This window comes from Scardinius erythrophthalmus, assembly GCF_964197995.2.
Source record: "Scardinius erythrophthalmus genome assembly, chromosome: 17".
Taxonomy (NCBI): Eukaryota; Metazoa; Chordata; class Actinopteri; order Cypriniformes; family Leuciscidae; genus Scardinius; species Scardinius erythrophthalmus.
This window is the reverse complement of record NC_138237.1, coordinates 37365096-37378864: the sequence shown is the minus strand read 5'-3', so window position 1 is coordinate 37378864 and position 13769 is coordinate 37365096. Positions and strand designations below refer to the sequence as shown.

General features: G+C 38.1%; 1 protein-coding gene across 2 annotated transcripts in view; it reads right to left on the bottom strand.

Moving 5' to 3' along the window:
* Positions 1–221: 221 nt before the first annotated feature.
* The window catches only part of camk2a (calcium/calmodulin-dependent protein kinase II alpha), a 53651-nt gene continuing 40103 nt past the window's right edge, over positions 222–13769 (bottom strand). The window contains exons 14-19 of one of the 2 annotated variants that reach the window (XM_081389946.1): positions 11249–11281; positions 10880–10928; positions 8310–8385; positions 6548–6642; positions 4829–5070; positions 222–2267 (exon numbers count right to left, since the gene is read on the bottom strand). In XM_081389946.1, coding sequence (XP_081246072.1) covers positions 4838–5070; positions 6548–6642; positions 8310–8385; positions 10880–10928; positions 11249–11281 — 486 coding nt within the window. In that variant the 3' untranslated portion in view covers positions 222–2267; positions 4829–4837. The remainder of the gene's footprint in view (positions 2268–4828; positions 5071–6547; positions 6643–8309; positions 8386–10879; positions 10929–11248; positions 11282–13769) is intronic. The other variant, XM_081389947.1, reaches the window with a different exon arrangement.

Below are 13769 nucleotides of genomic sequence, written 5' to 3'. Positions count from 1 at the left end.
AAATAACTACATGTACTTACTATAGAGTTACGTTACGGGTTAGTTACTTGTAATTTGTTAGTTACTTGTTAGTTACTTGTAATTATGCGTAATTTGCTGTTATTACTATAGTAAGTACATGTAATAACTACATCCCCTTAAAATAAAGTGTTACCAGATGCACTCCTCAAAACTTGCCAACAAAAGAGAATTCACAACAAACAAGCAATGACAACTACAACACTTTGTAAAGCACTTTTATTTATTAGCCCGGTTGCATTAGAGCCAAACTGCAAAAAGTACATTTTACTCAGAAAACAATTATCGTACCCACCCACTTTTGACAATAGAAACAGCATGCCTCAACAAAACACAGTATATACGTCAAAAAGATGCTGTTATGCCTTTCATAAACTGTGCTGAAACAATAGAGAAGACAAGAACATCAAAGAGGCCACCAGTAGCCGTTTACAATGAACCGTTGTTTTCCATGCATTTTATTTTTCAATTCTAAATGTGTCTTTCTGAGAAGGTAAATAAAGAGGGAATCATTGAAAAACTTTAGCTCTGTAATGACAATTGAACAATAATTCAATCGTTCATATATTACGAGTGAATCTTTGTCGGATATGCAACAAGTAGCCTAAATGTGTTACAGATTTAACTAAAGAACTGTGAAGATTGCAGTCGGTTTTCTGTTCATGGTATTATGACACAAAATCCAGCCTGATGAATAGCAGTTTTTATACAGCCATGGCCAAACGTTTCTATACAACCTTGTTTAGATCAAATAACAAAAAAAATCATGCATACAGTCATCACATATATATTCTTGTTTTACAAAATAAATACTAAGCAATATTTGACAAATCTGACTTATCAGCTCATACAGTATTACTAGTAAAACGTAAATGGTTTAATAAATCTAAACATATATTAATCTGTGCATTTAAGATGCAAAATGTGTTAATATACCTTACAAATTTTTAGATAAGACAGAAAGACTAAGTTGAATAGCAGATATTCAATACTCCAATAGTCTGAATACAATATCAACAAGTTAAAACGCTATAGGTCGTTGAGCATCACTATGTCCACCTTATTCCTTGAATCATTTTAATAACTGTGATTCCATTGTACTTGTTAATAAATATGAAAGCACATTTGTGAGTGATTAACGCCTTCTGTTGTCAAGTATTTTTAAAAACAACATCAGTAGATAAACACTTCCCTCACTGTTAACAACACCGATTATTGAAAGCTCTCTCTCTCTCTCTCTCTCTCTCTCTGTCTCTCTCTCTCTCTAACAACATTCTCCCATTGAATTTGAATAGACGTTAAGCCTAGACATCGAGCTTTTATGACTTCAAGAGACTTCCTTTTGTTGATAAAAGAAAAAATCCCTGAATCCTAAAATACAAAAGGAAGAACAAATACACCAGCTCTACTGGAAGAACTTTATCAAGGAAAAGAAAAAAGGTCTCGCATGCAGATACTGTAGGCCCACAATGCACTGCAGCTCGGGACAGTGCCACCGTCGGCTCCATCTTTCACTTTCAGCAACGGTTCGTTGGATGAGTCGCTCGGCCCTCTTGATCCATCTGTTCTTGCAGTGCGGATTGTTTCTTCTCTTTTTTTTTGCGCCATCGATGCAGCTTTGATTTCAAGGGCTAAACGTATACTGAAATTCACTGTTGTTCAATGTGCTTGACTAATACACCGTAGAAAGAGTTCTGGAGAACAAGCTGTTCATCGATATTCACATGAAAAACTCATTACAATATTCTTACCTAGCAGTTACACATGTGGAATTGTAAAGGTATTTCAAATATCTAAAAGTTTTAAAATAGTACATGGGATTGTTGCAATCGAGTTCTAATACAGGCATAGGAGAGAGAGATTGAAAAACGAATGTCTAAATGTTTACCGATTAAAAAGAGTATATCTAGATACCCGTGTCCTTTTTATAAAACGCAGGAAACAGGATCTCTTTTGGAATGTCGTGCTTGCTCCATCCTTGTCCCGAATATCTCATTTGTCCAAGCACACTTATGGTCGAAACATGGTGGCTAATTTTGTAAACATACCCAAACTACTGAAAAAATTAATACCACACAGCACAAAGTGGCTTGATCATAGTTTATCCATAAAGAAGTGTTCTGAGCAATGAGGAATAAATGCTGATGTGAATGTGATGACACTAAAGCCAATGAAGTTCAAGGAAAAGATGAGAAGCTCGGAGCTTGTACATCCTCAAGCGAGTGATCCTGCAACTTTGATGTTTTCAACTAAGACAGAAATAGAGAGATAGGTCAGTATGCAAACTGCAACGGAGCCAGAATATTGTTATGAATATAATCCACAACCCAGACAGCAACATCGTGTCGGCCCAGATCCGGCCCACATCTTGTACATCACGCGTCCCAGATGAGGACCGGATCTGGGGCTTCATTTGTAACCGCTGCGTACGAACGCACAAGTTGTTATTTATAAAAACAAACTTGACTGGGAAATTTAGCGACACCAATGGTGATCTGAGAAATCACTGACGGCAGATGAAGGAAAACCACTTTAAATCTTCATTATGAGTCCTAATCATAAATACAGTACATGTTCACAATAACAGTTTAAATACATAAAATAATGATTTACATCTGATATACACATTTAGATTACATATGCCATTCTCATGAATGGAGTTAAGCACTTACATGAAATCATGAAAACATTTTTTAGATTCTAATAAATATAAATATTTGTGATGCGCTGCTTTTGAACACTTTTCCTGTGGCATGCTGTGCTTTAACGTTTTAACGACAGCGAGGATTGATTAGCACATGATAATAGCAGAACAGAAATATTTCCACGAAATAGTGATCAATAATGCACAATAAGGCCTATCTGTTTCCATAAAAATATAAAGGAATTAAAAATACTATTTGGCCAGTGGAAAAGATTGAGAAAAACTCTCTCTAAAATGTATTTTATACTATTTGATTTATTTATTCAAAAACAAGGCAAGGATCGGCTACTAAATGATTTTCAACAATGTAATGTGACGCACATCCGTATCTCATATTTTCCTAATGTCTTGTACCATTAAACGTATCGCGTGGATGAATATGCAAATGATATGCAGATGAGGATATGCATAGTAAAACGAGGCGCTGTAAGCTCCACATATGGTTACTTCGTGCGCACAATCTTCCACTGACTTATAAAGGGAATTTTGCACAGGTTCTGGCGTACGCTTTTTATAAGTCTGAATATTTTTTGCCTCACGCCATTTTTGGCTTTCGGGCGCACATACACATTTAATAAGGATCTTACACACAGAACAACTTCCTGTCAAGTAATAAAAAGACTTTGCTCAGATTTTTCAGGCCTGTTAGATTTGGAATCTGGAATGTGGATCTCTTCAGAAAATTAATTGTCTGTTCTCCAATATTTTCAGTATAATTTTTTCTATTAGCGACATATATTTGATATATGAGGACTGTTAAGTCCAATTAATCGGTTTGCAGTCAGTGTAGAAAGTAATTGAAGTATTTGTCGTTTCGAACTTTTCGAATATCTGTACATTATCCGAATATTTTCATTTTGGAGAACTTTGAAGAAAGTTTTGCAGCTAGAGGTCACTATTTCAAAACAATAACAAAGACGTGGCTTGATGACGCCGTGAATGAGCGTGGAATCATGGGATTTGCCGTCTTCACCTCCACAGCCGATGGGACTCGGGCAGAAATCATGTTCATGGGTGATCTAATGTAATAAAGTTTTATTAATGTTACTGTGGTCATTTTATTTTGCTGTTTTATTATGCATGTATGCCACAGTCGCCGCTCCTTTCACTTTGTTGTTTGTTAATTTTACAATTAAAGTTACGTTTAACGTCCGCCTCCTTCCCTGAACTTTGTTACAGTTACATTTCATCACTTAAGTTCACATTGTTTTATTCTAATAAAACAGCTGCAAGTGTTGAATTACAGGTCACTTTATTTGATGAATGAAAGTTGTGGGGTAACGCAGCGCTGTTTTACTTGGTCAAAACAATCATACTAAAATACATTTGAGAGTGTGGAAGTTAAGTCATAACGTTACCCTGTGCGTTCGCTCGGTGGCTGCTATGAGAAACTTATTTTTTATAACTGGATAAAGATTTTTAACCCTTTGGTCCTCTTTGTGTGGTGGTCAAAAAAAAAATCAATTAAATGAATGTACTATATTTTAATTTGATAATGTTTTTTATTTTTTTTTATGTTATGGTACTAAATTATATTTATGCTCTAGTTATAATCCATTTATTCACATGGACCTGAAAATTACATTTCCAATTAAAACTGTCGTAAATCTTGAATTCTTGAAAGTCTTGTAAAGAAGGCACAAGAAAAAAAAAAAGTTTCAAAAAAAGTTTGGAGCATAACCTGCTGAAAAGTTTGAGGTCGATATCTTAAAATTTTTTATTTTGTTTGGGCGCAGCACCAAACGGTTTCCACTAGATGAAATTCGCTTCCCATTCATTTCCAATGCGCTCATTTTTGACGACGAACAATACAAGCGTGACTATTTCATTTTCGACCATTTCCATTTTCAAATCATGTCCATGATTTTCTTTTTTGTGTTCACAGACCAGGTGTGAAGACTTTTACCAAGTTTCGTACCATTCCGATGAAATACATTTTTTGGTTAAAAAATGACCGAAGAGCACCAGAGATTTATAGATTTTTTTTTTTTTTAGATATTCGTTGCCAACGAAAATGAACAAGAATACAATTTACAACTTTGTAACTAGGCCTTTGCACCTTCAATGCCTTGCTCCGATGATAAATGAATTTTGGACACGTCTTACCTGACTCTCTTATTTAGTGATGGCAGACGGAGAGCCTGAGCGATGGAAATGGACTATCTGCCACTTGCCGTCTTTGCGATGCCAGATTCGCGTCTCCTCTGACTGGGCGGTGCATGGCATCCCGTTTGTGTCGAGATACTGCGTGATACGAATGTAGGCGATACAGGCGGCGTCCTCTCCGATCAGATGGATGTGAGGGTTCAGGATGGTAGTGTGAACTGGCTTGCTGTTCTTTGACCACACTGTTCAGAAACAAACAAAACCACCTTTTTCATATAAATATCTCTAGAGAGGTGCTGCATACTGTATGGACAGAGATGCTTGGAGGATCCGAATCCTCAGAGTCTGCAGTGTAATTATTAATCTTTCTTTCAACCAGTTTTTTCCCCGTTTAAATATCAAGGGGAAAGAGAATGCAAGTGCTCCCTTTTCACACAGAACTTTGATTTGTGAAATAATTGTACAAATACCACTTGCCGAAGGTCTTTGAAACAATGCAGAACTTGTGCCACAAAGCATGTTTCAACAAAATTATATGACTGACAAAATAAAAACATGGATTGGTGCATAATGCACATTATCTGACTTTAGTTTAGCTGTGAATGCAACTTAGATTTATTAAAGATTAGATTAACATTAGATTAACATTACCATTGAAGACTTAGTTTAGAAACAAGATGACAGTGGCCTTCTTGAATGTGATCCAGTCATTGTAATCCAAGAAAGAAAGGCTTCTATACCCCAACATATAGTGATAGAGTAGTAGGCTATGTGAAGTATACAAAAAAGTTTTTGTCTATGCTGGATATATTCTTGGGCCTTTCTCAATCTGTGTTCTTGTCTGTACTTGTGTGTCTTGTGTTCTTGTAAAACGTCATCTTTTGTGGCCCAAGTACTGTCCCAATACACAAGTTTGCATTTTAGCAAGAACGGTTAAAAAACCCGGAAGTGTTCTTGACACGCCCATTTTACCGAGGATGCATCGGTTGGTAACTTGTGTGAACTTGACAGCAGAAATATCCCAGCATTCATTTTGGCATTCGAGGAAGGAGAGGCAGGTCAATACAGCAAGTCGTTTTTCTACAATTTCGTACGCTGTTTCATAACTAAATTCACTTCTGAGAACATTTGATGCGAGAAATTACCTGTGTAGATTTCAAATATTGACATTTTTACGAAAATTTATGGCGAATCGAAAATGTGCTCAAACGTTTTCGGAAGTGAGAATCTCCATAAGCGCCTGCGGGTGTTAAGTTAGCTAGCGAGCCAACCGGCCAGTCTGCTCACAGACTCGACTGAGCTGAGGGTAGGCTTGGGCGATAAAGCCTGGCTGTTATCGTCAATAATTCTCGTTATGTTTGGGTGCTGCAGACGGCGTCTGTGCGGGGGTGTTATTGCGCAATACCAGCAAGAACACATCGTCTCAAACTGTCAGCGGCGTTCTGTGTGCTCATCACCTTGTGAGTTCATTATTCCAAGAACAACTAGCAAGAGCGTTCTCCCCAAGAACACAAGTCCGTTCTTTGCATTCTTGGTTTTGAGAAACACCCCTTATTTTTAATTCCAAATATTGTGAATGATTGTCTGGATGTCACAATTGAACACCACATCACATACTGCTTTGACAAATGAGCTTTTTTCAATAAAGAAGTTATTTGGAAATTTGCATTTGATTAATATATTTATTTTATAGTCATATAGGCATATGTTTCATCTTACAGTTTTCAAAGTAGAAGCGATGGAAGTCCAGGCCCTCCACCAGGTTTCCCAGGGCCTCGGGCTCAAACGCTGTAACGCTGGGATCACACATCTTCCTGCACACAAACATCACTGACTGGATCACTCACAACACAAACAGTGGTTCAAATATACAAACATACAGAATTATTTGAAGTGATTTGATAGTTTAACTGGCTAAACCATTATCGTCCTGCTGCATGTCTCGGACACAGCCGACTAATAAGATAATATATCATATTGAATAAAGTCTTTTTGACATTGATTTATTGGTTGTGGAGCTCTTTAAAACTTCATTTTATAACCAGCCTATGAAACTTGTGACAGGAAAAGAGATCCAGAACATCTGGAACGTTGAAACAATAACTTACTCTTTCATAAGCATGACAGGAGGCCATCTGCTTTTTAACATCACAGTTTTTTTATTAAGTTACACAAGTTTAAATGAGCCCAATCTCTTGTACTGCGTATCCATAGCACAAGTTCATGCTTTCAGTTTGTGTGCGCTAAATTTATACGCAGAAATTACCTTGTACATGCATCTGATATGCTTTTTTTTGCATACATAATACGCACTTTTTGCATGCATATAATACAAACTATACACACCCAACCAATTCTACACAACTGGTACATTTTAATTTACCATAAATGCACAATATCCTTATGTCCACAACAATTTTAGACCAATTGATACTGTGGATCACTGTTTTCTCTCAGGCAGTCTTTAAAACAGTTTCAGGAAGGCATTTTTATGTAGCTGACAGGTAGTGAGGCTGTATCTAGGTAACACTTGTATCTTGGCATCATTGGCACCTTGGAAGATATTCTGAGTTTTAGTACAGCGCCACTTACTGTTCAAGAGAGTATTTGTCCTAAAAAGGCCCAAAGGATTCCTTGGATTGTGCTGAAACAGGTGATATCAATACCTCGGCAATTTTGTCTATTCGCCATTTTCAATTTTTCATCATAAACTACAACATATTTTTAACACTTTGATGTGCTGAAATTAAACTTGGTGCACATCCTTGGCACTGCGCTCCAAAAACACCGGAGAATTTGGGGAAAGGCAAAATTGACTAACAATCAAAAACAAAAAATATTTTATGCTACTACTCCTACATATTTTGTCGAATTCTTAACCAATTTCATCTTGAGGCCACGCCTGACAAATTCTCCTGAATTAATTTTTCCAATCAAATCTATACGGATGCACAAATGGTCCAGTTTAAAGGTCTCAGGTATTGTGTGCCACAGGAAGAAGGAGAAAGTTTGACTTTAAATGCTGGGGCTTTTTCAGGTGGATTCTGATTGGCTGTCAGTGATTCATTGTATCATTCATCAGCTGGAATAAAAAGCTTTATAGTTATTGTGATTACACTTTGTTTTACAGTACATGTACTTCCAGTGTATTTACCCAAGAAAGTACTGGTTATATAAGGTAACTACATGGGTTAAGGTTAGGTTTAGGGGTAAGTTCAGGGTTAGTACCTAGTTATTAGTTACCCAGTTATTGTAATTACTATAACAAGTACATAAGTATATAAATGCCGAATCAAGACTATAAAATAAAGTGCTACTGTTATTGTTATAGTTATCATCCTTGGTGTGAACAGGCCTTTACAGACATTAAGAAAAGTGTTACAACCGTCCCCATGTCTCCACAACAGAACATTCATATTTAATGATTAGCAAATGCAAATATTGAAGGACTGGATGAAAAACAAATGTTGCCCAAACTCACGTGTAATTCTCAAAGTCTCCATTGCTGATGGCTTCAATGAGTTGCTCAGTTACTTTGATGATTTCTTGCTTCCTCACTGCAAAGGAGAAAGTGAAATATTTTAAAGGTGGTTTTCAGTGGTGCAGTTCGTGTTAGATCCCACTGTATAAGGGTAATTTTCTTTAAATGATTATTTACACTTAAGTTCACTTATTGAGTTGAAACTGAAATAAGTATAATCATTCTCTTTGCTAAGGATGTCAAGTTTGATAAAAGTACCTGATTAATAAATTAATGCGTAACCAACAATGGTCAATAAAAGTGACAACAGAAGGTTACACTTTATTTGCGATGGTCCACTTTAGACATTTTGCTAACTACTAATAAGTAACTCGTCAATTACATGTCAACCGTCCCTCATTAGTGTTAGTAGACTGTTACGTGTTAGTAGAATAAGTTGACATGTATTTGCAAAGTTACTTATAGTTAGTAGAATGTCTTAAGAGGACCATCAGAATAAAGTGTTACCTGTCAGAATTAAAAATGCATCTATGAATAATCAGACCTAATGTCATTGAGTTCATGTGTGTTTATGCTAATATGAGAGGAAAGGCTACAAATTTATGGGTACATTTTGCAAAACTATAAGAATTCGAAATTAAGATAAAGGTTTTATGAATATGTTGGCACGATTTTCTAAAATGAGAAATGAAACAGTTTACCAGTGTGTGAGCACAGTTGAGAACAGATTACATAATGGCAGAGGCTATTTACACCTAATGCATCATGATTAATGTTTTCGTTGAGCACAGGTTTCTACAGTCATTTTCAGCCATTTTCAGTGTTCGTGGACCTGTAAGTATTCTATCACCACAATGATGATGTGTGTTTAATGGACGGGTATATGCAAATGAGAACTGCATCATGAAGTCAGGATGGGGCTCATTTCAAAACAAGACATTTTTGGTGCATGATAGCAAGACTGGAAAATCTGATTTCTCACTTTATGTCTCATTTGCTTGTAATGTTTTGGGATGTTGGAAAACAGGACACTCTTAGCCCAGTTTAATGTACAGAGATATTTCTTTTCCGATGGGCAGGCTTTAGGGACAAGCAACTTCCCAATAAAACAGTATCCGTTTAAGATTTAAATAAATATACACTGGATATATTCTTGTTATTATTGCGTATTGTTTTAATAATGTGCTACATTACACAGAAGTGTAAACAGTATCTGCCACAATTTGCTCTAAGTATAAAAAATATTTAACACTATTTGCAGTTAGTGCAAAGAAATTACAACTATTTGCACTTAGTGTCATTAGCATCTGCTATTTACGCTCTGCTATGAGTATATCTTTTCTTATTCTAATGAAAATTGCTAAAGTTCTGTCATGTAGTTTTCAAGTCTTGCCATATATTCTTAATGGGACAGAAGCCTGGGCTTTGACCGTTTTAAGACATTCAGGTTCAGTCTTAAAGCAGGTTTTCCTCTAGAATTGTCCTATAATTGACTCCATCTGGATGGATGGATGGATAAATGGATGGATGGATATGCAGATGGATATACGGATCGATGGATGGATGGATGGATAGATGGATGGATGGATGGATATACGGATCGATGGATGGATGGATAGATGGATGGATGGATGGATGGATGGATGGATGGATATATATATGGATGGATGGATGGATGGATATACATATGGATGGATGGATAAACGGATGGATGGATATGCAGATGGATATACGGATCGATGGATGGATGGATGGATAGATGGATGGATGGATGGATGGATGGATATACGGATCGATGGATGGATGGATAGATGGATGGATAGATGGATGGATGGATGGATATACAGATGGAAGGATGGATGGATATATATATGGATGGATGGATGGATGGATGGATAGATGGATGGACAGATGGATGGATATACGGATGGATGGATATACAGATGGATATACGGATCGATGGATGGATGGATGGATAGATGGATGGATGGATGGATGGATATACGGATCGATGGATGGATATACAGATGGATGGATAGATGGATGGACAGATGGATGGATAAACGGATGGATGGATATACAGATGGATATACGGATCGATGGATGGATGGATGGATAGATGGATGGATGGATGGATGGATATACGGATCGATGGATGGATGGATAGATGGATGGATAGATGGATGGATGGATATACAGATGGAAGGATGGATGGATATATATATGGATGGATGGATGGATGGATAGATGGATGGACAGATGGATGGATATACGGATGGATGGATAATACAGATGGATGGATGGATGGATATACAGATGGATGGATGGATATATATATGGATGGATGGATGGATGGGTATACATATGGATGGATGGATGGATAGATGGATGGACAGATGGATGGATATACGGATGGATGGATAATACAGATGGATGGATGGATGGATGGATGGATAGATGGATGGATGGATAGATGATGGATGGATATACAGATGGATGGATGGATGGATGGATATACGGATGGATGGATGGATGGATGGATGAATAGATGGATAGAAAGATAGTCTCACCTCTAGTATCCTCATCTTCAATTGTGGTGTTGGTACTCTCTGATGATTCCTAGAAAGGATAGGATGCAGGGTTTTATTGTTAATTTCAAAGCCAGGATCACATAATGCAAGATCATAGTTGACCAGCTGCTTTCTCTGTGACTTCAAGAAAGAAAGAGTTAGTGAAAATCAGAGGTGTCAAGCTGCTGACTTGACATCAGTCCTGCAATAATGAATGTGTCAGATTTGCATCAACTTTACAGATGTGATGTAACATCAACATCAGCAAAAAGAAAGTCCAGCTCCATGGCAGCCATGTTTTGCTCATTGTTAGGTTGCCGTTGCAGTTGTGGCAGATTGTCAACAGGACAGAGCCTGTTTCACACTCACCATCAGCTGGGTGCTGGAACTGGACTTCCTTTTCTGGAAGAGAAATGAGAAGAGGTTAGACAGGAACAAACACTGAATCGACAGAGGGAGATGAGAGGTACAGTCGTGAATATGTGACTAAAGTCCAAAACAGTCCTCCTCTTTTTGTGTCTATTCCTTGGCTTATAATGCTTAAGAAAGCACTCGTAGGAGTATCTGTAGTGCTAATACCTTCTTTTATCAAAAACTTGTTTCAGTATAATTTTTTGCAAAATATGAAATAATCTACAGCAGGTAATATCACTGTAGTGATATTACAGGTGAAATGACCACTACTGGCCATTGAGTCCAAATAGAGATTTTCAGTAACTAATGATGTATATTTCAGTCTGTTCCATTTCATGACAGCAACCCTATGGTTTTAGAATAGTTGGAATATGGCATACAATTTGTATTGAAAGGAGAAGCCTGTGTAAGTAGATATGATGGATTTTTTTTATTTAGCATGAACTATTGCAATACTTCAAGTGATAATGGATTTCTGGAAGAGGGAGGGATAGGAAGGTCTAAGGACGCCCATGGTGGCGCAGGCAAAAGAAGTAACCATGGAGTAGGCATGACAGGCATGACAGACCAATGGTGGACCCGAGGAATTGATGAGCCAAGGTGGAGACAACGGATCGATTGGTCAAGGTGGAGCCGAGGGATCGATTGGTCAGGGTGAAGCCGAGGGATCGATTGGTCAAGGTGGAGCCGAGGGATCGATTGGTCAAGGTGGAGCCGAGGGATCTATTGGTCAAGGTGAAGCCGAGGGATCGATTGGTCAAGGTGGAGCCGAGGGATCTATTGGTCAAGGTGGAGCCGAGGGATCGATTGGTCAAGGTGGAGCCGAGGGATCTATTGGTCAAGGTGAAGCCAAGGGATCTATTGGTCAAGGTGAAGCCGAGGGATCGATTGGTCAAGGTGAAGCCGAGGGATCTATTGGTCAAGGTAGAGCCGAGGGATCTATTGGTCAAGGTGAAGCCAAGGGATCGATTGGTCAAGGTGGAATCATGGGATTGGAGGGCTGAGGTGGAGCCTAGGGAACTGGAAGGAACCAGCGGAGGAGGAAGGACCAGGAAGTCACAAGCCGGATGGGACCGGTGGAGGAGGAACAAATTTAGGGTAGGTTTTAGGGTGGGTTTCAGGGTCGGAACTAACTCCTGGGAGGACAGTTCAATGAGCAATGACTCTGGAATGGAAATGGCCTCTGCCTCTAGCTAAGGGGGTTCGTGGCTGGTGTGGGCTCTTCAGCTGCACTGTAAATGGTGTATTTCATGGTGTCTTCTAGAGTTGTCAAAAAGTACAGACTTTGGCATCAAGTCAGTACTGAAATTTAAAAATGTGACATACCAGCATTTTGAGTGCAGTTGAAAGGATTCTTAAAAACCTCTGATTGGCCATTGTGTTCAGGTGCTCAACATATATGTCTCTGATTGGTACCGAAGTCTTTACTTTTGACAACTCTAGTTCCTTCTGAGGTTGAATTTTGGATGTAAATAAAAAATGTGGGGTAGCTTTAAGGGTGGGACTCAAGAAAAAAAAGTTTTTTGATAAAACATTATTTAGAGATATGTGCGTCTTTCATGCTTTATTAAAGTCTCCTTTGTACTGGACAACATAAAACCACTGTAAGCACCACTTTAAGATTTAAATATAAATGCAAACTGCAGCTATCCAGATTTAAGTGATAAAGGGCCTTTATGTCAATGATCATTCTAGGCAGATTAGCCAGCACACTTGATGCCTTGGGTTTTTCCCAATCCATTTGTCATGGAGGTCAATGACTTTTTGACAAATCGCCCTCAGACTGTTAGACTAGGCCCTCACACTCAGCATGGGCATCCCACAGGGCTATGTGCTGAGCCCCCTTCTCTATGCTCTCTACACTCATGACTGTCTCCCCACCCATCCCACAAACACCATTATTAAGTTCACAGATGACACAACTGTTGCTGGACTTATTTCAGGAGAAGACAAGACAGCTTATAGGGATGGAGTTCAAAGATTGGCAGTGTGGTACTCAGACTTCTCATATTGAACTCTTTAAAAACAAAAGAACTCATAATAAAATTCTAGAATAGCAGTGCAGTTCTCAAGCCTTTATATATTAACAGGGACTGTGGAATTGGTACATACTGAATCCTAACATATCATTCCACCATGACCATGGGTCCGTTTGTCCGGCTGCCCTCTGGTAGGCGTTTCAGGTACAGAGTATCACGGACATATAGACTCGAGAACAGTTTCTACCCCAGAGCCATGCAAGAACTAAATTCTGTCAAACACTGGCTTTTAAACTCTCAGCTGCACTTAGAATGGACATACTTCAATTGCACGTATTGTACATAGGGCCACTACAAGTTAATGATAAGCAATATTCTAACATGCATTTCCTCACTTCATTTGCCAAAGTTATTGTATTGTATTGTAAATGTGCTATACTTATTGTGTCGTAGTTATACCTATTGCTGTTGTCCTGTTATGAGCAGATGCACTGTAA